The sequence below is a fragment of the Carassius gibelio genome, chromosome B4 (assembly GCF_023724105.1).
Source record: "Carassius gibelio isolate Cgi1373 ecotype wild population from Czech Republic chromosome B4, carGib1.2-hapl.c, whole genome shotgun sequence".
Taxonomy (NCBI): domain Eukaryota; kingdom Metazoa; phylum Chordata; class Actinopteri; order Cypriniformes; family Cyprinidae; genus Carassius; species Carassius gibelio.
In genome coordinates, this window is record NC_068399.1 from 7,278,542 (window position 1) to 7,301,755 (window position 23,214).

General features: G+C 38.4%; 2 protein-coding genes across 3 annotated transcripts in view; both read right to left on the reverse strand.

Annotated features, from left to right (window-relative positions):
- LOC127955944 (zinc finger protein OZF-like) overlaps positions 1-5,542 on the reverse strand; it is a 155,441-nt gene extending 149,899 nt beyond the window's left edge. Inside the window, exon 1 of the mRNA XM_052553624.1 lies at positions 5,088-5,542. Coding sequence (XP_052409584.1) covers positions 5,088-5,331 — 244 coding nt within the window. The 5' untranslated portion in view covers positions 5,332-5,542. The remainder of the gene's footprint in view (positions 1-5,087) is intronic.
- Positions 1-23,214, reverse strand: part of LOC127955948 (zinc finger protein OZF) — a 313,902-nt gene that overhangs the window by 127,038 nt on the left and 163,650 nt on the right. The gene's annotated exons all lie outside the window — the stretch shown is intronic.

A 23,214-nucleotide genomic window follows, 5' to 3' on the forward strand; every position in this document is an offset into this window, starting at 1 on the left:
CATCGATACAAATTAAGAGCGTACTAACGATTTTTATAATTCTTGACAAAATTATAATATATTAAGTTTTGTTGTTTTTTTGTTTTTTTTTGCCTAGTTAGTTTTGCCTACGTTCCTATGGCCCAATGACGCTACGATGAGCATTTACTGCTTTAAAAAAAAATGCGGGTCGGGTACAATATTTAATTGTTATATTTTGTGGTCCGAGTTGCGGGCGGGTTAGTTGAAAACATCGGTCGGGTACAGGTTATTAATACATTGACCCGCGCATCACTGGTGCGAGTGGATAGATTCGCGCTTGCGCATTATTTTAATGTGCTTTTACGTTACAATAATGCACTCTTGTTGCTGCTTTTGAACCGCTTACACATAGGCCTAACTTACTGTATACGCACTGCAGATGCGTACAGTGACCCTTGGGCAATAAATATATTGGGCAAAACATACAACACCTGAGGCACCGCTACAGTAAGCTAGAGATAAAGCTCTCATTGGTTTTCTTTTGGAAATATGTTTAAAATTTATACTGAATGCATTTATGACTGTAAAGCATGTCTTTGTGTGTCAAAATCTTGATTAAAATCGAAATCGCAAAATTGATCAAAAAAATCGTGATAGTATTTTTTGTCCATATTGCACAGCCCTACTGGTGATGACCAAAATCACGTTTTAGCTTTCTGTATTGGTTAGTCCTCCAATTTGCGTAAGCTCTTTAGTTACAATAGGAGGCTATTTCTAATGCTATAATTATTTTTGTTGTCTATGAAAGAAAGGCAGGAAAAATTAGCCTAGACAAGCACTTTATAGTGTTTTTTTCCCTTCCCAGATGCCCGATTACAGTCAAAAAAATACCTAAACAATCAGAATCAGAATCAGAAAGAGCTTTATTGCCAAGTATGTTTGCGCATACAAGGAATTTGTTTTAGTGACATAAGCTTCCAGTACACAGAGACACCAACACACAGACAAAAAAAGTAGTCAAATAAGTGTATAAACAATTGTGCTATAAATGATAATGGGATAGGATTGAAAAAGATGCAGGGATGTACTAGGATGGAGGGGTAACAAATAAATATAAGGATGTTGCACTTTTGTTTGCATAAGCATAAGTGGGGAACATTTAACTGTTCATGAGGTAGATTGCCTGGGGGAAGAAACTGTTTTTGTGCCTTGCTGTTCTGGTATTTGCGGCTCTGAGACGCCGGCCAGATGGCAAAAGTTCAAAAATGGGGTGACTTGGATGTGAGGGATCCAGAGTGATTTTATGAGCCCTTTTCCTCACTCTGGATGTATACAGTTCTTGAAGGGTGGGCAGGGGAGCACCAATAATCCTTTCAGCAGTCCGAACAGTTCTCTGTAGTCTTCTGATGTCCGATTTTGTTGCTGAGCCAAACCAGACAGTTATAGAAGTATACAGTACAGACTCAATGACGGCTGAGTAGAACTGTTTCAGCAGCTCCTGTGGCAAGTTAAACTTCCTCAGCTGGCGAAGGAAATACAACCTTTGTTGGGCCTTTTTTACAATGGAGTCAATGTGATTGTCCCACTTCAGGTCCTGAGAGATGGTGGTTCCCAGGAATCTGAATGACTCCACTGCAGTCACAGTGCTGTTCATGATGGTGAGTGGGGAAAGTGCAGGGGGGTTTCTCCTGAAGTCCACGATCATCTCCACTGTTTTGAGCGTGTTCAGCTCCAGGTTGTTAAGACTGCACCAGACTGCCAGCTGCTCAACCTCTTGTCTGTAAGCAGACTCATCACCGTCCTGAATGAGGCCGATGACTGTAGTGTCATCTGCAAACTTCAGGAGCTTGACAGAGGGGTCTTTAGAGGTGCAGTCGTTGGTGTAAAGGGAGAAGAGCAGAGGGGAGAGAACACATCCCTGAGGGGCGCCAGTGTTGGTGGAGCAGCTGTTTGATGTGAATTTCCCCAGTCTCACTAACTGTTGCCTAGCTGTCAGAAAGCTGGTGATCCACCGACAGATAGAGCTAGGAACAGAGAGCTGGGTCAGTTTGGTCTGGAGGGTTGTTGGGATGATGGTGTTGAAAGCCGAACTAAAGTCCACAAACAGGATCCTCACATAAGTCCCTGTTTTGTCCAGATGTTGCAGGATGAAGTGCAATCCTATGTTGATTGCATCATCCACGGACCTGTTTGCTCGGTAAGCAAACTGCAGGGGGTCCAGTAAGGGTCCAGTGATGTCCTTCAGATAACCCAGAACCAGTTTTTCAAACGACTTCAAGACGACAGACGTTAGAGCCACAGGTCTGTAGTCGTTAAGTTCTGTTATCTTGGGTTTCTTTGGGATGGGGATGATGGTGGAGCGTTTGAAGCAGGAAGGTACTTCACACAACTCCAGGGATCTGTTGAAGATCTGTGAAAAGATGGGGGCCAGCTGGTCAGCACAGATTTTCAGACAGGCTGGTGTAACACCATCTGGGCCTGGTGCTTTTCTTCTTTTGTTCTTCTTGAAGACCTGGCGCACATCATCTTCACAGATTTGAAGAGCAGTAGGTGTGGAACGGGGGATTGCAGGAGGTGTTAATGGTTGTGCAGGGAGATGGTCAGAATGGGTGTTGGGGGTTTCAAATCTGCAATAAAACTCATTCAGGTCGTTAGCAAGCCGTTGATTAGCCTCAGTGCAAGGGGATGGTGTCTTGAAGTTTGTGATGGCCCTCAGTCCTCTCCAAACTGAAGTGGAGTCGTTGGAAGAAAACTGGTCTTCCAACTTTTCAGCGTAGTTCTTTTTAGCCGCTCTGATCTCTTTGTTCAGTGTGTTCCTGGCCTGATTGTACAAGACCCTGTCCCCCATTTCTGTAGGCATCCTCTTTGGCCTGACGAAGATGTCTGAGTTTTACTGTAAACCATGGCTTATCGTTGTTGAATGTTAAATAAGTCCTGGTAGGAATGCAAACATCCTCACAGAAACTAATATAGGATGTTACAGTCTCTGTGAGTTCGTCCAGATCGGAGGTAGCAGCTTCAAAAACACTCCAATCAGTGAGGTCAAAACAAGATTGTAAATCCTGCTCCGTTTCGCTGGTCCATCTCTTCACAGTCCTTACTACAGGTTTAGCAGATTTAAGTTTCTGTTTGTAGGATGGTATAAGATGAATCAGACAGTGATCAGAATTTCCCAAAGCTGCTCGTGGAACAGAGTGATATGCGTCCTTTATTGTGGTGTAGCAGTGATCCAATATATTACTGTCTCTGGTGGGACATGTAACATGCTGTCTGTATTTTGGCAGTTCACGGGAGAGATTGGCTTTATTAAAGTCCCCCAGAATGATTAAAACAGAGTCCGGGTGTTGTTGTTCTGTCTCTGTGATCTGATCAGCAAGTTTCTGTAAAGCTGAGCTCACGTGCGCTTGCGGATGGATGTAAACACTAACCAGAATGAACGAGTGAAACTCCCGCGGCGAATAGAACGGCTTGCAGTTGACAAACTGCATTTCTAGATCAGGACAGCACATCTTCTTTAACACAGTTACATCTCTACACCACCGCTCATTGATGTAAAAGCATGTCCCGCCGCCGCGCGATTTCCCCGTGGATTCTGATTCGCGATCCGCTCTGAACAGCTGAAAGCCCGGCAGATGGAGCGCGCTGTCCGGTATGGCGTCATTCAGCCAGGTTTCCGTGAAACACAGAGCAGCAGAGTGAGAGAAATCCTTATTTGTCCGAGAGAGCAGAAGGAGTTTGTCTGTTTTGTTGGGCAGAGAGCGGAGATTTGCCAGATGGATGCTAGGCAACGGCATTCGAAATCCGCGCTTCCTGAGTCTGACGAGCGCTCCCGCTTGTGTCCCCCGTCTGCGCGTCCTGAAGCGTTTGATCAGCGCCGCCGCTCCTCCGATAACAACGTTCAGTAAAACGTCTGAATAATTTAAATCTGGTAAAAGATCTTGTGGTGTGTTCTGCCGAATGTTCAGCAGTTCATCCCTGGTGAAACTGATAGTGTTTGTTAAACAAAAAACAGGAAAAACGAACAAAAACAGTACAAACACTGGAGAGCCAAGCACTGAAGCAGCCATGCGCGGCGCCATCGAGTACAGAAAAAACAATGACAGTCAGAACACAAGCTATTATGAAAGGTATAAGAGGCAATTTTTGTTATCGCATGAATAAATACTATTTGTTTAAGTTTGTTATTTGCCCAATTAACGACAATAACATTTTTAGATTTAAACTGTTTTATTTACAGATTCCTAAAATATTTCACTTTCTCTTTTTATTATGGTAGGTGGTCTAATAAATTGTTACGCACTGCATGTTTTCATGGCGTTAAATTGGCATGTTTGTTTGAAAGACATTTGGCAGAATTTAAAAAAAAAGTGTGTGTCAAAATAAAGAAAGAAAATTTGGCTTTTTTTTCAGCTTTAAGAAATATATATATATATATATATATATATATATATATATATATATATATATATATATATATATATATATATGTATTAATCGGCCAACTAATAGATTGCCAAAATAATTCTTAGTTGCAGCCCTAAATATAACAATTTAAATAATGTATTATATTCATGCTTTTATGAGAAACAATGTTTAATTTGGTCACTGGCTTGATTTTTCACACACACACACAAAAACATTAACACTTGAGACAAATAAAATCTGACTGAACTTGAATAATTACACATCAGAAATCAGTGATTACAGATCAGACATTAGAATGAACAAGTTTATTTCGATGTTGTGACAATGCACTGTGTGCTGTATGTGTTGTGAGATGTGTGCATTATCTGAAAGCGGAATAAATAATCTTTCCATTGATGTATGGTTTGTTATGATGAGACTGTATTGGGCCGAGATACAGCTATTTGCAAGATATCTGGAATCTGAGCGTGCAAAAAAAAGTTAAAAAAATGAGAAAATAACCTTTAAAGTTATTCGATAGTTATATGATTACAAAACACAAAAATAAAGTATCCTCAGTGTCAGTTCAGTCACATTCCCATAAGAACTTTGAAACATGGATTTAAGAAAATGTAATGTTAGTTATGGTTTTATATTTACACAAAGGATATGTGAATGTACTACATTTGTCTTTAATGACTGTTTGAAGAATAAAAACCTACCTCCTTGTTCCTCGTGTTTTATTCTGCAGATTTCTGACTCCTCATGTTTTATTCTCAATATTTCTGGTTCCTCTTCTTTTATTCTGCAGGTTTCTGGTTCCTCTTGTTTTATTTTCCAGGTTTCTTGTTCCTCTTCTTTTATTTTCCTGGTTTCTGGTCCCATGTGTTGTATTTTCCAGGTTTCTGGTTCTTCTTGTTTTATTTCACTCGTGTTTTCCTCACTCTCCTCTTTAACAAACTCCATATTCACAGCAGATCTCAGTTCAGCTGATATTCCTCCAGAATTTTCTGCTTGATTCAAAACTTAGACACGACTGTAATGATGAGAATATTTCAGGTATTTAATGACCTGATTCAAAAACTGTATTTTTTCACTTACAGAAACAACATATTTCTAACAGTTTGTATTAAACTAGCACCACGACAAAACAACAGAGAGCGCGGTGAAACTAATCCTCTTCTTCTGAGGTCTAATGGTGTTTGTCAAACAAACGAATGTGTTTTAGCGCCACCCGCTAGACTGGAGACAGAAGCGGCGAGAAGAGGATGGTGCTTTCACACCAAACACGAATGAAGCGTTAGCGCGAGTGATTTACATATTAATGCAAAAACGCGAACAGACAACATGTATGGCAAGACGCTATAGCTTAATCGCGTTTACAGTTTTAAACCGTATTTGCGCCGCAAAATACGCCGTTGTGATTACAAACGCAGTAAAAAACGTGCGAAAATATGTCAATGACGCCGTATTTGACCGCCTTTTAGTGTCCATGACACTTTTTTTTTTTTCAGCCATATGACAGCGTAAAAAACGCCGTTTTGGTTGTACAGAGCGGGCGTCATTTGGTGTTTTGCTGATAGTATAATGAGCCACGCCCACTGATCCCCGCAGCCAGTACGTTTGAACGGTTTCCACCTAATCAAGGGTAAACTAAAACAGACTAGTCTAATTGAGCACTGATCATTTTAGCCAAATGAATTAATAAGATATGTTTACCTCCGATACCCTATAATTTTTTGGATATTTAATCTCTACTAACATTAAACATATTAAAAATGGCACCTCTTCATCATAGTTTAATTTAAGGCTTATTGCTAAGATTTCATGTTCAGCAATTATCCTACCTTCAGCCTTTTATGTATTCTACTTACACCGATACCTTTTACTACTGCATTAGTAAATTACTGGACACAGTTTTGAGTATTGTTTCCAAAACGAAAAAACATCCCTAGTAAGTGAGATAGTGTTTAAAAGGTGTGCATCATATCATGTAGCCTGTTGATCCCCTGCTTGTTAAAGTGCCAGACTCCAAACTGCACTGAGCGCTGGTTCGTGTTCCTCTCTTAGCAGGTCTAGCCAGCATTTTAACATTGATTAACCCGTAAATCAAAATCCATGACGTCCATATTCCAGTAAACATTGGATTTGTTTAGATTTTTCTAATTGTCTTAACATTACCTTTGAACATGGGTGAATACACAACTGTACGTTAAATAATTTGCATTTAGATCAACCCTATACATTCACAAAGGTAAAAAAAAAATTCTAAATCACTGGCAGTAATGGCTTTACAACCAACTTCAGAAAACTACCATGTGCTCAATTTTTTTTTAAACAAGTTTTATTTTTTAAACATTCTGTATAAAACAGATGAATATAATCCCAGACTTTATCTTACAGTGTTTGTGCATGAATGTTTTTTTTTTTAATTATAGAAGAACAACCCAAATAAAATATTTTAAGACATAAAAAATAAAATGTATAATCCTTAAAGGAAAAACCCTAACTTCAATGAAATACATTTCAACTTAAAATATTAAATGCTTCTTCAAATTCTGATAAAATGTCAGAACCAACAGCCTCGTGCATATAGTGTGGTTGTGCTTCGGGTGATCCTTGAAAGTGTCCCAGCTCTAGGTCCTTTCTGATGCAGTCCCCTCCTCTCTGTCCCACTTGTGCGCTTTCTGTATGGTCCTGTACTAAATACTCATAAAATATCAGCTTGTTAAATATCTTTAACTGAAAACTGAATGCAAAACAAAATCACATACAATATTTTCACTTTACAGTTCAATAACAGTGGGGTTGGAAACAAAGTGCACAAGTCTATTTATTAAAAACTTAATGTATTCAGATGAAAGTTTGCAATATTTACAAATTATTCACAAGCAGTGTTTTCAGAGCCCCCAGTTACACTGTTTTAATCAGAATCATAACTATACAGTGGCTGCGTTAGCAAAATGTTTGCAATCATATCTGCACAGAGGAGACGTCGGGCAGCTTCTCGAAGATCTGGTCTTTGGAGAAGGCTGTTTACCTTATACTGGATAAATGTAAGTATTGTTACTTAAAAAGTAAGATTAACTCAGAATGATTTGCATTGCTTGCCCACCCCAACACTTAAAGGCGCAATATGTAATTTTTCTGCTTTAAAAATAGCAGAAATCACTATATGTATGTTATATATATTTTTTAATTGTGTACTTACATCATCCCGACAGTTTCCACAAACTTTCAAATCCGGAGAAAATTATAGTTTAATTCGAAGACACGGCACGTTTCTTTATTTCCGTTTTGTCGCCCGTCTATGACGTCATATAAACTTTGACCCCTCTAGTTTATCTAACTTCCTGTGGAACCGCCAAATACAAAGGTGAACAGAAACAAATACGAGACGAAGAAGAAAAAGTAGTAGCCTTTATCGAGACTATTATATTATATATTTATATTGTTTATATTCGTATTTAAACCTCAATCAATAACTTAGTTATGGATCATGATTATGCTTTGCCTGCACGTTCCGTGAAGCACAAACGTACGGATGAAATAAATGACCCGAGATGGTTTTGGGACAAGAGAAGCAACAAGACACGGGTAAATATTGGAGTTGCATTTCCAAGATAGAGAGAGCTTCGTGACAAGCTGAAACTACAGAGAGATGTCGAACTCGCTTGCATTCTGATAAACAGGTATGCATCCATTCAGCTAACTGTATCTATCCGTATATTTTGTGAAACGATGATGTCTTGTGTAAAATGCAGACGGACTAGCTCTCATGTAAATCTACATTTGTTCTATATCTAGCTGAATGAAGTAGCTTCAAATGCAGTTCTCTAACTTGTTCGATATCATAGTATAACGTAATTATAATTATTAATTAAAGCTGCAAGCAGCGATGAACGGGCCCTCGCACACGGGCTCACCGGCAGCGAGTGGCTTTAGTAAATAGGTGAACGGTGAGAAACATGCATTTAAACTCATAAATATAAGTGGAATATATCAAAGTTTACTCCATATTTGTGCCAATCTTTGTGTTGCCAGCAGGTGGTGCTCTCATTATAATTGACTATTGGCCTTCAGATGTGTTCAGGGTAGTGATGGGAAGTTCGGATCATTTTACCGACTCGGACTTTTGAGTCTCGTTCAGCAAAATGAACGAATCTTTTTTCGAGTCATTTCGTTCATTTCGTTCATTTTAGCAAAATGTTATTAAAATATTAAGTGCTACCTCCCCAACACATCTAGTACTTACGCAAACGTTGATCACACTACAAACAATACAAAACTAAAATGCTATGAGATAAAGAAAAAAATACTCATTCTTTACCTGGGTCTTCAGTCTGTGATTAGCTCATCTCACCTCTTATCTGACAAGAAGTCTTCGGGTTTAAGTCATTCCTTAATCACTTGACAGCCCCATACGCAAAACCAACGCGGTCTCGAGCCGGAAAGAGAATTGATTAGTTCATCTGACGAGTCTTTCGGGTCGAGTTTGACTCGTTCCTTAATCACGTGACAGCCCCATACGCAAAACTAACGCGGTCTTGAGCCGGAAAGAGAATTGATTAGTTCATCTCATGAGTCTTTCGGGTCTCGGGTCGAGTTTGACTCGTTCCTTAATCACGTGACAGCCCCATACGCAAAACTAACGCAGTCTTGAGCCGGAAAGAGAATTGATTAGTTCATCTCATGAGTCTTTCGGGTCGAGTTTGACTCGTTCCTTAATCACGTGACAGACCCATACGCTATTTCTGACATTTCTGTCACTGTGTTTTTGTTACTGTTTGTTGAGGGTCTGTGGTTTGTTATTATTTTATAATTAAAAAAAACCCTGTTATAAATAAAATGTTGATTAATTTGTCTTCTTGACTGTCTATCGGTAAATAAACACTAGGCTATATAATAATATAATAATCCAAGCTTACAATAAAAAGTATTTATAGACTAGTTTGTTCATTTTTACTCCAATTTTGAGTTTGCTGGTATAATAATTGCTTTTCCTAGGCAGACTTGACATATTGGTGTAATATATGTATAAGAAGATTGCTCAAAAAAGGACATAATGACATACATTAAAAGCAAATAACATTTTGAATTTGAATTATTAATGTTAAAGACATTAAGGTTATGATAACTTCAGCTTTAACAGTTTTAACCCAGCTCAGAGTGAGGAGTTTCAGATCCTGGTGCACTGCCAGTGCAGGGGCCATGTTTTGGGAAGACTTTGACGAGAGGGTAGCAAGCTTGAGGCCTTCTGCTACCTCTTCTAAGACCTCAGATGCTATGATGGCCAACCTTGCAGAGCCACTCTTACCCCGCACATCAGACCCTCTGGCCTGGTGGAGGAGATGTTCACCAGTATACACAAGCCTTTCTGAAGTCACAAAGACAACACTTTGCATTGTGGCCACATCCGTGCCATCTGAATTTTTTTTTCTAAAACTGGGCAGATTATCTCAGATAGAAGAACTCACAGACTCAGCCCATCCAAGGTCAGGGAGCTTGTTTTTTTTTTAATAATGTAAACATGCCTTAAAGCAAGTCCTAAAAATATAGCCACAGTGTGTTATTTATTTTAAAGCTTATTTATTTTTATTTATTTAGAAAAAGACTAGCTTGTTGTGCAATATTTTTGTTGTTGTGATTTTAAAAGGTAATTTGTTATTGTTATAAGGCTCCGTAGCTTTAGTATCTCTTAATTTTCATTTATTTTTTATTCAAATGGTTTAAAATTATTTTGGGAATAGCTTGTTGTGCAATATTTAGTTTTTCTTTTTTTTATATTGTACTTTTAAAGTTCATTTGTTAAGGTTATTAGACCCTGTGGCTTTATTATCTTTTAATTTTAATTTCATTTTTAATTATTTACATTTTTATTATTTTAATTTATTTTGGAATAGTTGTCCTCTTTGTTACAAAGCTTTTCTGTAATAAACAACAAACAACTATTCAAAAGTATGTACAGTGTTTTTAATGTTTATAAAGTGTCATATGTTACAAAAGTATGGTTTACACAGACAATCTGATTTAATAACTGCACAACTAAACAAAAACAAACAAACAGACAGAAAAAAGATCAACATTTTAAGCATAACCAACTCTTTATTTCCACATTCAGTGTTATGGAAAAGTACCACCATGGCAGAAATTAAAAATAACAATTTGAAACCAGAAATGCATCACGTTACTGTAAGAGTAAATAATACTAATAATAAATAAGTACTACGCACCCATTTTGTAAGGAAAGTTGTAAATGAACTAATTACTCTAGCCAATGTTGTCACATCACAGTACAAAAGAACGAAAAACCCGAAGAACCGAAAGATGAACTATTCAATTCTCTGCATTCTTTTACTGTCAGTGTCTATTGGTTTTAGCGTATGGGTCTGTCACGTGATTAAGGAACGACTCGACCCGAAGACTCATGAGATGAACTAATCAATTCTCTTTCCGGCTCATATTGCATTGGGTTTAACGTATTGGGCTGTCACGTGATTGAGGAACGAGTCAAAAACCCGATAGACTCGAACTATGAACTAATCAATTCTCTTTCCGGCTCATGCTGCATTGGGTTTAACGTATTGGGCTGTCACGTGATTGAGGAACGAGTCAAAAACCCGATAGACCCGAACTATGAACTAATCAATTCTCTTTCCGGCTCAGACTGCATTGGGTAAGCGTATGGGGCTGTCACGTGATCAAGGAACGAGTCAAAAACCCGATATACCCGAACTATGAACTAATCAATTCTCTTTCCGGCTCAAGACTGCATTGACTGACAGGTGAATTACTACTACTAGAACAGAACCCATAGAATAATGCGCATGCGCGACTGAACGAATCACTCCCCGAGACGACTCGTTCTTCCCGAGTCACATTAAAGATTCGTTCAAAATTAACGAATCGTTCAAGAACGACACATCACTAGTTCAGGGCAGGACTCTTATCGAACATGTGAAGTTTGGGGAAGATCGAACAAATTATGCCTGAGTTACAACAACTTCTCTTGCTGTGGCGAGACATCAAAATTTGTCATGACGCCATGGACATGCCCTTTAACAAAAACTCAAGATCTCCACAAGTTAACATTGCACAGGCCTTTAGATTAGACTGACTACAAAAAATACATTAATCTCAAATAAATTCTAGTAGTTTGTCACAGCATACAACATGTCACTTCCTGTTGCCAGCAAGTGGCGCTATGACTATAACTCAATGTGGGCATGTAGATCTGTTGAGGGCAGAAGTTTTATCTAACATTTGAAGTTTGGGGCAGATTGGACATTGTAAGTCTGAGTAACAGCAACTTCCTTTTTCATGGCGAAACATCAAATTTTGTCAGGCCACCATGGACACGCCCTTTAACGAAACCTCAAAATCTTCGCAATTTAACATCGCAAACACCTTTAGATTTAACTGACCAAGTTTGGTGTTGATCTGAATATATCTCTAGGAGTAGTTTGTTAAAGTACAACCCCTAAAAATGGCAAAAACTACGCCAATTTTGCAGAGAAAATTCTAAACAACCGAATTCCTGATGGGATTCGGATTTCGTACCAAGAGACTTTTTTGTAGGTATTGGTGTGTTACATGTGTGTACCGTTTTTTGTACATGTACGTGAAAAATAGCTTGAGGCGCACTCCATTGAATGTGCATGTGCACTCCGTTGAAAGTTTATAGGTGGCGCTATCGAGCCATTTTGCCACACCCAATGGAATATTGGCCTTCAGATCTGTTCAGGCCAGGACCCTTATCACACATGTGAAGTTTGGGCAAGATCGGACACTTTATGCCTGAGTTATAACATCTTTTATTCCCATGACGAGACATCGAACTTCGTCACGGCGCCATGGACACGCCTTTTAACAAAAACTCAAGATCTTCACAACTAAACATCACACAGGTCTTTAGATTAGACTGACCACAAAAAAGACATTGATGTCATAAAATTTCTAGGAGTAGTTTGTCGCAGTGTAAAATATGTAACTTCCTGTTGCCAATAGGTTGCGCTATGACTATAACTGAATATTGGCATGTAGATCTGTTCAGGTCAAGAGTCTTATCCAACATGTGAAGTTTGGGGCAGATTGGACATTGTATGTCTGAGATACAGCAACTTCCTTTTTCATGGCGAAACATCGAAATTTGTCAGGCCGCCATGGACACGCCCTTTAACAAAACCTCAAGTCCTTCGCAATTTAACATCGCAAATGGCTTTAGATTACACTGACAAAGTTTGGTGTTGATCTGAATAAATCTCTAGGAGGAGTTTGTTAAAGTACAACCCCTGAAAATGGCAAAAACAACACCAATTTTGCAGGGAAAATTCAAAATAACCGACTTCCTGTTGGGATTCGGATTTCGTACCGAGAGACTTTTTTGTAGATATTGGTGAGTTACATGTGTGTATCAATTTTTGTACATGTACGTGAAACATAGCTCGAGGCACACTCCGTTGAATGTGTATAGGTGGCGCTATCGAGCCATTCTGCCACACCCGGTGGAATATTGGCCTTCAGATCTGTTCAGGTCAGGACTCTTATCACACATGTGAAGTTTGGGGAAGATCGGACATTTTATGCCTGAGTTATAACATCTTTTATTCCCATGGCGAGACATCGAACTTCGTGACGGCGCCATGGACACGCCTTTTAACGAAAACTCAAGATCTTCACAACTTAACATCGCACAGGCCTTTAGATTAGACTGACCACAAAAAATACATTGATGTCATAAAATTTCTAGGAGTAGTTCATCGCAGTGTAAAATATGTCACTTCCTGTTGCCAATAGGTGGCGCTATGACTATAACTGAATATGCGCATGTCAATATGTTCAGGTTCAGAGTCTCATCAAACATGTGAAGTTTGGGGCAGATTGGACATTGTATGTCTGAGTTATAGCAACTTCATTTTTCATGGCGAATCATCGAAATTCGCCAGGCCGCCACGGACACGCCCTTCGACGAAAACTCAAGATCTTCGCAATTTAACATCGCTAAGGCCTTTAGATTAGGCATACCAAATTTGGTGTTGATTTGAAGAAATCTCTAGGAGGAGTTCGTTAAAATACAACACATGGAAATAACCAAAATTACACAAAATTTGCTCATAATATTAAAAATAACCGACTTCCTGTTGGGTTTAGAATTTTGCTCCAAGAGTCTTTTTTGTAGGTATTGGTGTGTTACATATGTGTGCCAATTTTCGTGCATGTACGTGAAACATAGCCGGAAGGCTGTTGATTTTCTTAGTATTGGTGGCGCTGTCGAGCCATTTTGCCACACCCTTTTCTGAATCCTATATCAGACGAAAATTTTCAACCAGGTATGACGCGTGTGCAAAGTTTCATGACTTTTTGAGCATGTTAAAGCCCTCAAAAATGCGATTCATTCGGGAAAAGAAGAAGAAGAATTAAAGCTGCAAGCAGCGATGAACAGGCCCTCGCACCCGGGCTCACCGCCAGCAAGTGGCTTTATTAATTAGGTGAATGGTGAGAAATATGCATTTAAACTCATAAATATAAGTGGAATATATCAAAGTTTACTCCATATATGTGCCAATCTTCCTGTTGCCAGCAGGTGGTGCTCTCATTATAATGGAATATTGGCCTTCAAATGTGTTTAGGGCAGGACTCTTATCGAACATGTGAAGTTTGGGGAAGATCGAACAAATTATGCCTGAGTTCCAACAACTTCTCTTACTGTGGCGAGACATCAAAATTTGTCATGGCGCCATGGACATGCCCTTTAACAAAAACTCAAGATCTCCACAAGTTAACATTGCACAGGCCTTTAGATTAGACTGACTACAAAAAATACTTTAATCTCAAAAAAATTCTAGGAGTAGTTTGTCGCAGCCTAAAACATGTCACTTCCTGTTGCCAGCAGGTGGCGCTATGACTATAACTGAAAATGGGCATGTAGATCTGTTAAGGGCAGAAGTCTTATCTAACATGTGAAGTTTGGGGCAGATTGGACATTGTATGTCTGAGTTACAGCAACTTCCTTTTCATGGCGAAACATCGAAATTTGTCAGTCCACCATGGACAAGCCCTTTAACGAAACCTCAAGATCTTCACCATTTAACATCTCAAAGGCCTTAAGATTTAACTGACCAAGTTTGGTGTTGATCTGAATAAATCTCTAGGAGGAGTTTGCTAAAGTACAACCCGTGAAAATGGCAAAAACAACGCCAATTGTGCAGAGAAAATTCTAAATAACTGACTTCCTGTTGGGATTCGGATTTTGTACCAAGAGACTTTTTCGTAGATATTGGTGTGTTACATGTGTGTACCGATTTTTGTACATGTACATGAAACATAGCTCGAGACGCACTCCGTTGAAAGTGAATACGCACTCCGTTGAAAGTGTATAGGTGGCGCTATCGAGCCATTTTGCCACACCCGATGGAATATTGGCCTTCAGATCTGTTCAGGCCAGGACCCTTATCACACATGTGAAGTTTGATCAAGATCGGACATTTTATGCCTGAGTTATAGCATCTTTTATTCCCATGACGAGAAATCGAACTTCGTCACGGTGCCATGGACACGCCTTTTAACAAAAACTCAAGATCTTCACAACTAAACATCACACAGGTCTTTAGATTAGACTGACCACAAAAAAGACATTGATGTCATCAAATTTCTAGGAGTAGTTTGTCACAGTGTAAAATGTGTCACTTCCTGTTGCCAATAGGTGGCGCTATGACTATAACTGAATATGGGCATGTAGATCTGTTCAGGTCAAGAGTCTCATCCAACATGTGAAGTTTGGGGCAGATTGGACATTGTATGTCTGAGTTACAGCAACTTCCTTTTTCATGGCGAAACATCGAAATTTGTCAGGCCGCCATGGATACGCCCTTTAACGAAACCTCAAGATCTTCACCATTTAACATCTCAAAGGCCTTAAGATTTAACTGACCAAGTTTGGTGTTGATCTGAATAAATCTCTAGGAGGAGTTTGCTAAAGTACAACCCCTGAAAATGTAAAAAACAACGCCAATTGTGCAGAGAAAATTCTAAATAACTGACTTCCTGTTGGGATTCGGATTTTGTACCAACAGACTTTTTCGTAGATTTTGGTGTGTTACATGTGTGTACCGATTTTTGTACATGTACATGAAACATAGCTCGAGACGCACTCCGTTGAAAGTGAATACGCACTCCGTTGAAAGTGTATAGATAGGTGGCGCTATAGAGCCATTCTGCCACACCCGGTGGAATATTGGCCTGCAGATCTGTTCAGGCCAGGACTCTTATCACACATGTGAAGTTTGGGGAAGATCGGACATTTTATGCCTGAGTTATAACATCTTTTATTCCCATGGCGAGACATCGAACTTCGTCGCGGCGCCATGAACAAGCCTTTTAACGAAAACTCAAGATCTTCACAACTGAACATCGCACAGGCCTTTAGATTAGACTGACCACAAAAAAGACATTGATGTCATAAAATTTCTAGGAGTAGTTCGTCGCAGTGTAAAATGTCACTTCCTGTTGCCAATAGGTGGTGCTATGACTATAACTGAATATGGGCATGTCAATCTGTTCAGGTTCGGAGTCTCATCAAACATGTGAAGTTTGGGGCAGATTGGACATTGTATGTGTGAGTTATAGCAACTTCATTTTTCGTGGCGAATCATCGAAATTCGCCAGGCCGCCACGGACACGCCCTTCAACGAAAAGTCAGGATCTTCGCAATTTAACATCGCAAAGGACTTTAGATTAGGCATACCAAATTTGGTGTTGATTTGAAGAAATCTCTAGGAGGAGTTCGTTAAAATACAACACATGGAAATAACCAAAATTACACAAAATTTGCTAATAATATTTAAAATAACCGACTTCCTGTTGGGTTTAGAATTTTGGTCCAAGAGCCTTTTTTGTAGGTATTGGTGTGTTACATGTGTGTGCCAATTTTCGTGCATGTACGTGAAACATAGCTGGAAGGCTGTTGATTTTCTTAGTATAGGTGGCGCTGTCGAGCCATTTTGCCACACCCTCTTCCGAATCCTATTTCAGATGAAAATTTTCACCAGGTTTGACGCGTGTGCAAAGTTTCATGACTTTTTGAGCATGTTAAAGCCCTCAAAAATGCGATTCATTTTGGAGAAGAAGAAGCGGAATAAGAATTAAAGCTGCAAGCAGCGATGAACGGGCCCTCGCACCCGGGCTCACCGGCAGCGAGTGGCTTTAGTAAATAGGTGAACGGTGAGAAATATGCGTTTAAACTCATAAATATAAGTAGAATATATCAATGTTTATTCCATATATGTGCCAATCTTCCTGTTGCCAGCAGGTGGCGCTATCATTATAATGGAATATTGGCCTTCAGATGTGTTCAGGGCAGGACTCTTATCGAACATGTGAAGTTTGGGGAAGATTGAACATTTTATGCCTCAGTTACAACAACTTCTCTTGCTGTGGCGAGACGTCAAATTTTGTCATGGCGCCATGGACACGCCCTTTAACAAAAACTCAAGATCTCCACAATTTAACATTGCTCAGGCCTTAAGATTAGACTGACCACAAAAAATACATTAATGTCAAAAGATTTCTAGGAGTAGTTTGTCGCAGCGTAAAACATGTCACTTCCTGTTGCCAGCAGGTGGCGCTATGACTATAACTGAATATGGGCATGTAGCTCTGTTAAGGGCAGAAGTAATATCTAATATGTGAAGTTTGGGGCAGATTGGACATTGTATGTCTGAGTTACAGCAACTTCCTTTTTCATGGCGAAACATCGAAATCTGTCAGGTCGCCATGGACACGCCCTTTAACGAAACCTCAAGATCTTCGCAATTTAACATCGCAAAGGCCTTTAGATTTAACTGACCAAGTTTGGTGGTGATCTGAATAAATCTCCAGGAGGAGTTTGTTAAAGTACATCCCCAGAAAATGGCAAAAACAACGCCAATTTTGCAGATAAAATTCTAAATAACCGACTTCCTGTTGGGATTCGGATTTCCTACCAAGAGACTTTGTGGTAGGTATTTTGTAGGTATCTACCAATGCATTTACTAATTTTAAAAAATGAGACATTATTTTAATTTTTTTACCAAATCCTTAAGTAATTAAAAGTGTTTTGTTATAAATGTATTGACCTATAAGCATTTGTGAAATAGTTCTGCTTGCATCACAGCTTGGTCGTCATCTGTGAGCTGAACAGTTTTACTGTTACATCCATGAGATTATATAAATTCAGATTAATGTCAATCACAGGGTGTCAGAGGTCAGTATCAAATGAGTTTGAAATTATGGACCCACTTTATATTAAGTGGCCTTAACTACTATGTACTTACATTTTAATTAATAATTTAGTACAATGTACTTATTGTGTACATACATGTTTTTACATTGTACTTATATTTAAAAAAAAAAACTACATGTAATTACATCTAATTTAATTTCTGTAATTGCATTTATAAATACACTGTTGACCCATACTTTACACCTTAACCCACCCTTAAACTTACCCATACCTCCAACCCTCTCCCTAACCTTACCCCTATCCCACCTCAATAGCAGCAAAAGTGTTTTACAATACAATATGAACACAATAAGTACATTGTACTTATTTTTTTATGTAAGTACATAGTAGTTAAGGCCACCTAATATAAAGTGGGACCGAAATTATTATTTGCAGCACAAATAAGTATTTTTAGAAATTTTTTTTTTAATCACTGAAACTGTCAGAAAAGGATAAGGCCTAAGAGATTTCTTAAGCTGTAATGAAAACAGCACAATTAGCAACAACAACAACAACAAAAAAACAATTTAAAATAATTTTTTTTTTCTGGTGATTAAAGAGATGTTTAAGTCCCTCTCTCTCTCCCTGTCTGTCTGCCACTCAGCTCATGCCCATCCCCCACTCACTCACACTCACACACACACACACACACACACACACTCAGTCAGCACACATACATTCCTCAAACAGAGGGACAGAGTGAGATGAGATGTCTGACAGTTTTTTAATTTTCTTTTAATCATACAGTGTCGTAAAGTCATGAAACTATGCATATTTCCTCAGAATGATTTGATCTCTGTATGAGAAAATGCTTTTAAGTGTTTGGAAGCTGCAATTTAAACATACAAGACAGTTAATGATTCCTTTTTTGACTGTCATTTCAAAAAATCACCACGACAAAACCGTTCAAGGTAACCAAAATCCGTTTGCAATTTAAGTTCCTCAATGTTTTTGCAACATGTAGATAAAGTTTGGTGAGTATAGTGAACTTTTCCTCTGAGGAGTATGGATTAAATCACAGCTCACATTTTTTTCCAAAAATCCATATTCAAATCAAAATAGCCGACTTCCTGTTGGTCGTAGCTGATAACTGTGAATTAGAAAGTTGTCCGTCTTGATAAGAACAATATACGTACCGAGTTTGGTGTCTGTAGCTAAAATTAACTCCCCCCACTTTTGACAAAAGGTGGCGCTATAGAGTGCCTCTTCCACGCCCTTGTAAAACCTTTTTCCATTGTCTAGCTATCAATAATACTGATATGTGTTTTGAGTTTCATGTAAATCTGAGGTTGTTATCTGCCTCAAAATCACCATAACAGAATATTCACGTTTGACACGTTGCCATGGCAACAATATATAAGATATCAATATTCCCACAACGGGTTTACATCAGCCATGTTTTGTCATTATTCTGATGAAGTTTGAAGCAAATCGAGTAAAAATAAGATGCTGAATTCAAAGCACCAGTTGGTGGCGCTATAACATTGACTCTTAATAGTCACATATATACGATCGGTATCATACTTCGAACAAACCGATGAAGTTTGATCAAACTCAGGTAATGTATGTGGATGTTATTAGGCTTTTCCTGTTTCTAATTTTTTGCCCTAAATTCAACGCCACGCCACGGGCAAACCCTTCGAGATATCAAAAATCCCCTCGCAATTTTTCATCCCCAATGTCTTGAGATCATGTTCACCGAGTTTCGAAGCAAACGGTTGAAAGTCCTCAGAGGAGTATTTCAAATTCCAGAGCATGCTTTTTTTAAACAGCCCTGAATAGCTGACTTCCTGTTGGGCGGAGCCTATGACATAAAGCGCAAAAGTTGTTCAGCTCAATGAGATCTATAAGTGTACTGAGTTTCATATAAATACATGCAAGTGTGTGTGAGCTATGGTTCAAGGTTTCTGACTTTGTTCCAGGGGGCGCTGTAGAGCCCCTGTGCCACGCCCGGGTCCCAGCCTCTGTGGCGTCCTGATGGCCGCAGGTTCCAATGTGTGTGCCAATTTTCAAGAGTTTTTGAGTATGTTAAGGCCCCCAAAAACCCCCGGAAGATTCATAAAAAATAAAAATAATTAAAGCTGCAAGCAGCGATGAACGGGCCCTCGCACCCGGGCTCACCGCCATCGTGTGGCTTTAGTAAAAAGGTGAACGTTGAGAAATATGCATTTAAACTCATAAATATAAGTGCAATATATCAAAGTTAATTCCATATGTGTGCCAATCTTCCTGTTGCCAGCAGGTGGCACTATCGTTATAATGGAATATTGGCCTTCAGATGTGTTCAAGCCAGGACCCTTATCACACATGTGAAGTTTGGGCAAGATCGGACATTTTATGTCTGAGTTATAACATCTTTTATTCCCATGGCGAGACATCGAACTTCGTCATGGCGCCATGGACACGCCTTTTAACAAAAACTCAAGATCTTCACAACTAAACATCACACAGGTCTTTAGATTAGACTGACCACAAAAAAGACACTGATGTCATAAAATTTCTAGGAGTAGTTTGTCACAGTGTAAAATATGTCACTTCCTGTTGCCAATAGGTGGCGCTATGACTATAACTGAATATTGGCATGTAGATCTGTTCAGGTGAAGAGTCTTATCAAACATGTGAAGTTTGGGGCACATTGGACATTGTATGTCTGAGTTATAGCAACTTCATTTTTCATGGCGAATCAACGAAATTCGCCAGGCCGCCACGGACACGTCCATTAACGAAAACTCAAAATCTTCGCAATTTAACATCGCAAAGGCCTTTAGATTAGGCATACCAAATTTGGTGTTGATCTGAATAAATCTCTAGGAGGAGTTCGTTAAAATACAACGCATGGTAATGACAAAAATGACACAAAATTTGCTCATAAATTTAAAAATAACCGACTTCCTGTTGGGTTTAGAATTTTGGTCCAAGAGTCTTTTTTGTAGGTATTGGTGTGGTACATGTGTGTGCCAATTTTCGTGCATGTACGTGAAACGTAGCTTGAGGCGCACACCGCTGAACGTGTATAGGTGGCGCTGTCGAGCCATTTTGCCACGCCCACTTCTGAAACCCAAATCAGACATAAATTTTCGCCAGTTCGGAGGTGTGTGCAAAGTTTCATGACTTTTTGAGCATGTTTAGGCCCTCAAAAATGCGATTCATTTCGGAGAAGCGGAATAATAATAATAAATATAGCTGCAAGCAGCGATGGCGGGCTCAAGCCGTCAGTGCAACACCACCCCGGTGGCATCGGGAAAACTGTGCCCAGCGGGCATAAGCATTTACAGTAACCCTCTGGCAATCAAATTTTAAGGGATATGGCAGTTAAAGGGTTAATCCGGTTATGCCTGTTTTTGTTTTGTTTTTTACTTTATTTTTCTTTTCTCTGTGCCGGATTGCTGATGTCTTTTACCCGGGCATAGATGTCCATCCATCAATTACGAACATTCATCCGCAAATGTCAGAGCAGTCGCGAGAGCGGATGGGAGAATGGCGCATGTTTTATTTTTTTTGAGCTACTGGGATGGTGCCCCCTCTGGGAGTTGGTGCCCTACGAAGACTGCGTATTCTGCATATAGGGAGCGGCGGTACTATCTGGAAAATATATTCCTCAAACCATCATACAAGAGGAGGTGATGCTAGTACTTCAAGAATCTCTCAAAACCTATCTGTTCATAAAGCCTATATATAAAGTCTTAATATAGTATTCCACAATATGTTGTGCTATTCTAATATTATTGTGGTTTTTTACTGACATTGTTATTTGCTGTTATTTTTTGTTTTAATATTGTTACTGTTGTTACTTGTTGTACGGTGACCTTGAGTGGTTTGAAAGGCGCCTTAAATAAAATGCATTATTATTATTATTATTAGCTGTACACTTGATAAAAAAAATTAAATATAAACTTATGCAATTGTGTATATATATATATATATATATATATATATATATATATATATATATAGTGTACAGTTTTCTTTTATTGCATCTTGAAATAAATGTTTCTGAGTTCTGTGTTTGTTTATTTTTTTTATTTTTATTTTTTTAAATTTTTTTTTAGGAACATTACAGCCTTTAATCTCCTCAAAATAAATGTGCATATAAACCATGAACAATTTAATTATAGCTGTATTTATAAAATGCTTACTAATGACTATTAATTTTGGGAGTAGGCTAGCAACAGTTGATGTTGAGGCCTAAGATATTTTTTAAGCTGTAATGATGAAAAAACAACAACAACACAAAATTGCTTTTTTTTCTGCTGGTGATTAAAGAGATGATTAAGTCTCCCTCCCTCTCTCTCTCTCTCTCTCTCTCTCTCTGACACCAAGCCCATCCCCTCTCCCACACATTCACACAAACTCAGCACACACACTTAACACACACACACTTAACACACAAACACACACACACACATTCACATTACCCAGAGGGACAGAGTGACATCAGATGTATGGTAGTTTTTTAATTTTCTATCATCCATATAGTGTTGTATAGTCATGAAACTATGCATATTTCCTCAGCATGACTTGTCTTCTATGTGTACATTTTGTTGAATTGTTTAGAACTTGCACTTAAAAAAATAAAAGACATTTACTGGTTCCTTTTTTACTGTTATTTCAAAAAATCACCATGACAAAGCCATTCAAGCTATCCAAAATTAATTCGCACCTGTTCTGTAAGATAAATTCTTTAAACAGTGGTAAAAGAGGATGTGGTGCTGATCCTTCAAGAGTCACTCCAAACTTATCTGTCCATAAAGCCTATAAAGAATTATTCTTAATACACAGTATTTCACAATACTTCAGCATATTATTCTAATTAAGTGAGGGTCATTTTATCAGTAAAATACATATTATTTTTCTTTGAAAGATTTCTATAAATGATTTAAATCATACTTGTTTCTACAATAATTATTTAAAAGTAATCATATAGCGCCATCTGGTGGCCATTATTGGTACTAAGAATTGCAAGCTTGATTTATATGTTATGATAGTTTTAATTTTAAGCTGGCTCTTGAAAATGATAAAGCTATGAAACTTGCTGTGCTTCTTTCAAATGATGACTTCTACGTATATAAAAAATTATGAAGAGTTGGAATGAAGAATGTTAAAGATATAGTAAAATAACTATTGTATTTTTTTTATGTTACTTTAATAAATCGGTATGGCCACACCATTTAAGGTATCCTAAACCCATTCGCAATTTAACATCTTCAGTATATTGGCATCATGTTGAAAAAGTTTGGTGTGAACTACTTGTGTCTTCTTGGAGGAGTATGATTCATTTACAGGCTGATTTGATCCTAAATCCACAATAAAATTTCTGAGTTCTGTATCAATCTGTGTTGTTGTTTGTTTATTTTCATTTTTTTTATTTTTCATAGGAAGATAACTGACCCTTTACTCTCCTTTTTAATAAATGTGCTTATAAACCAAGATCAAGCTATTTATAGCTGTATTTATAAGCTGCTTATTAATGACTATTTAAGTTGGGACAAGACTTTATAAAGCATGAACTGACTATTTACTAATGAGTGCAGTTATTATAAAGTGTTACCAATGCATTTACTAATGTTAACAAATTAGACATTATTTTACAG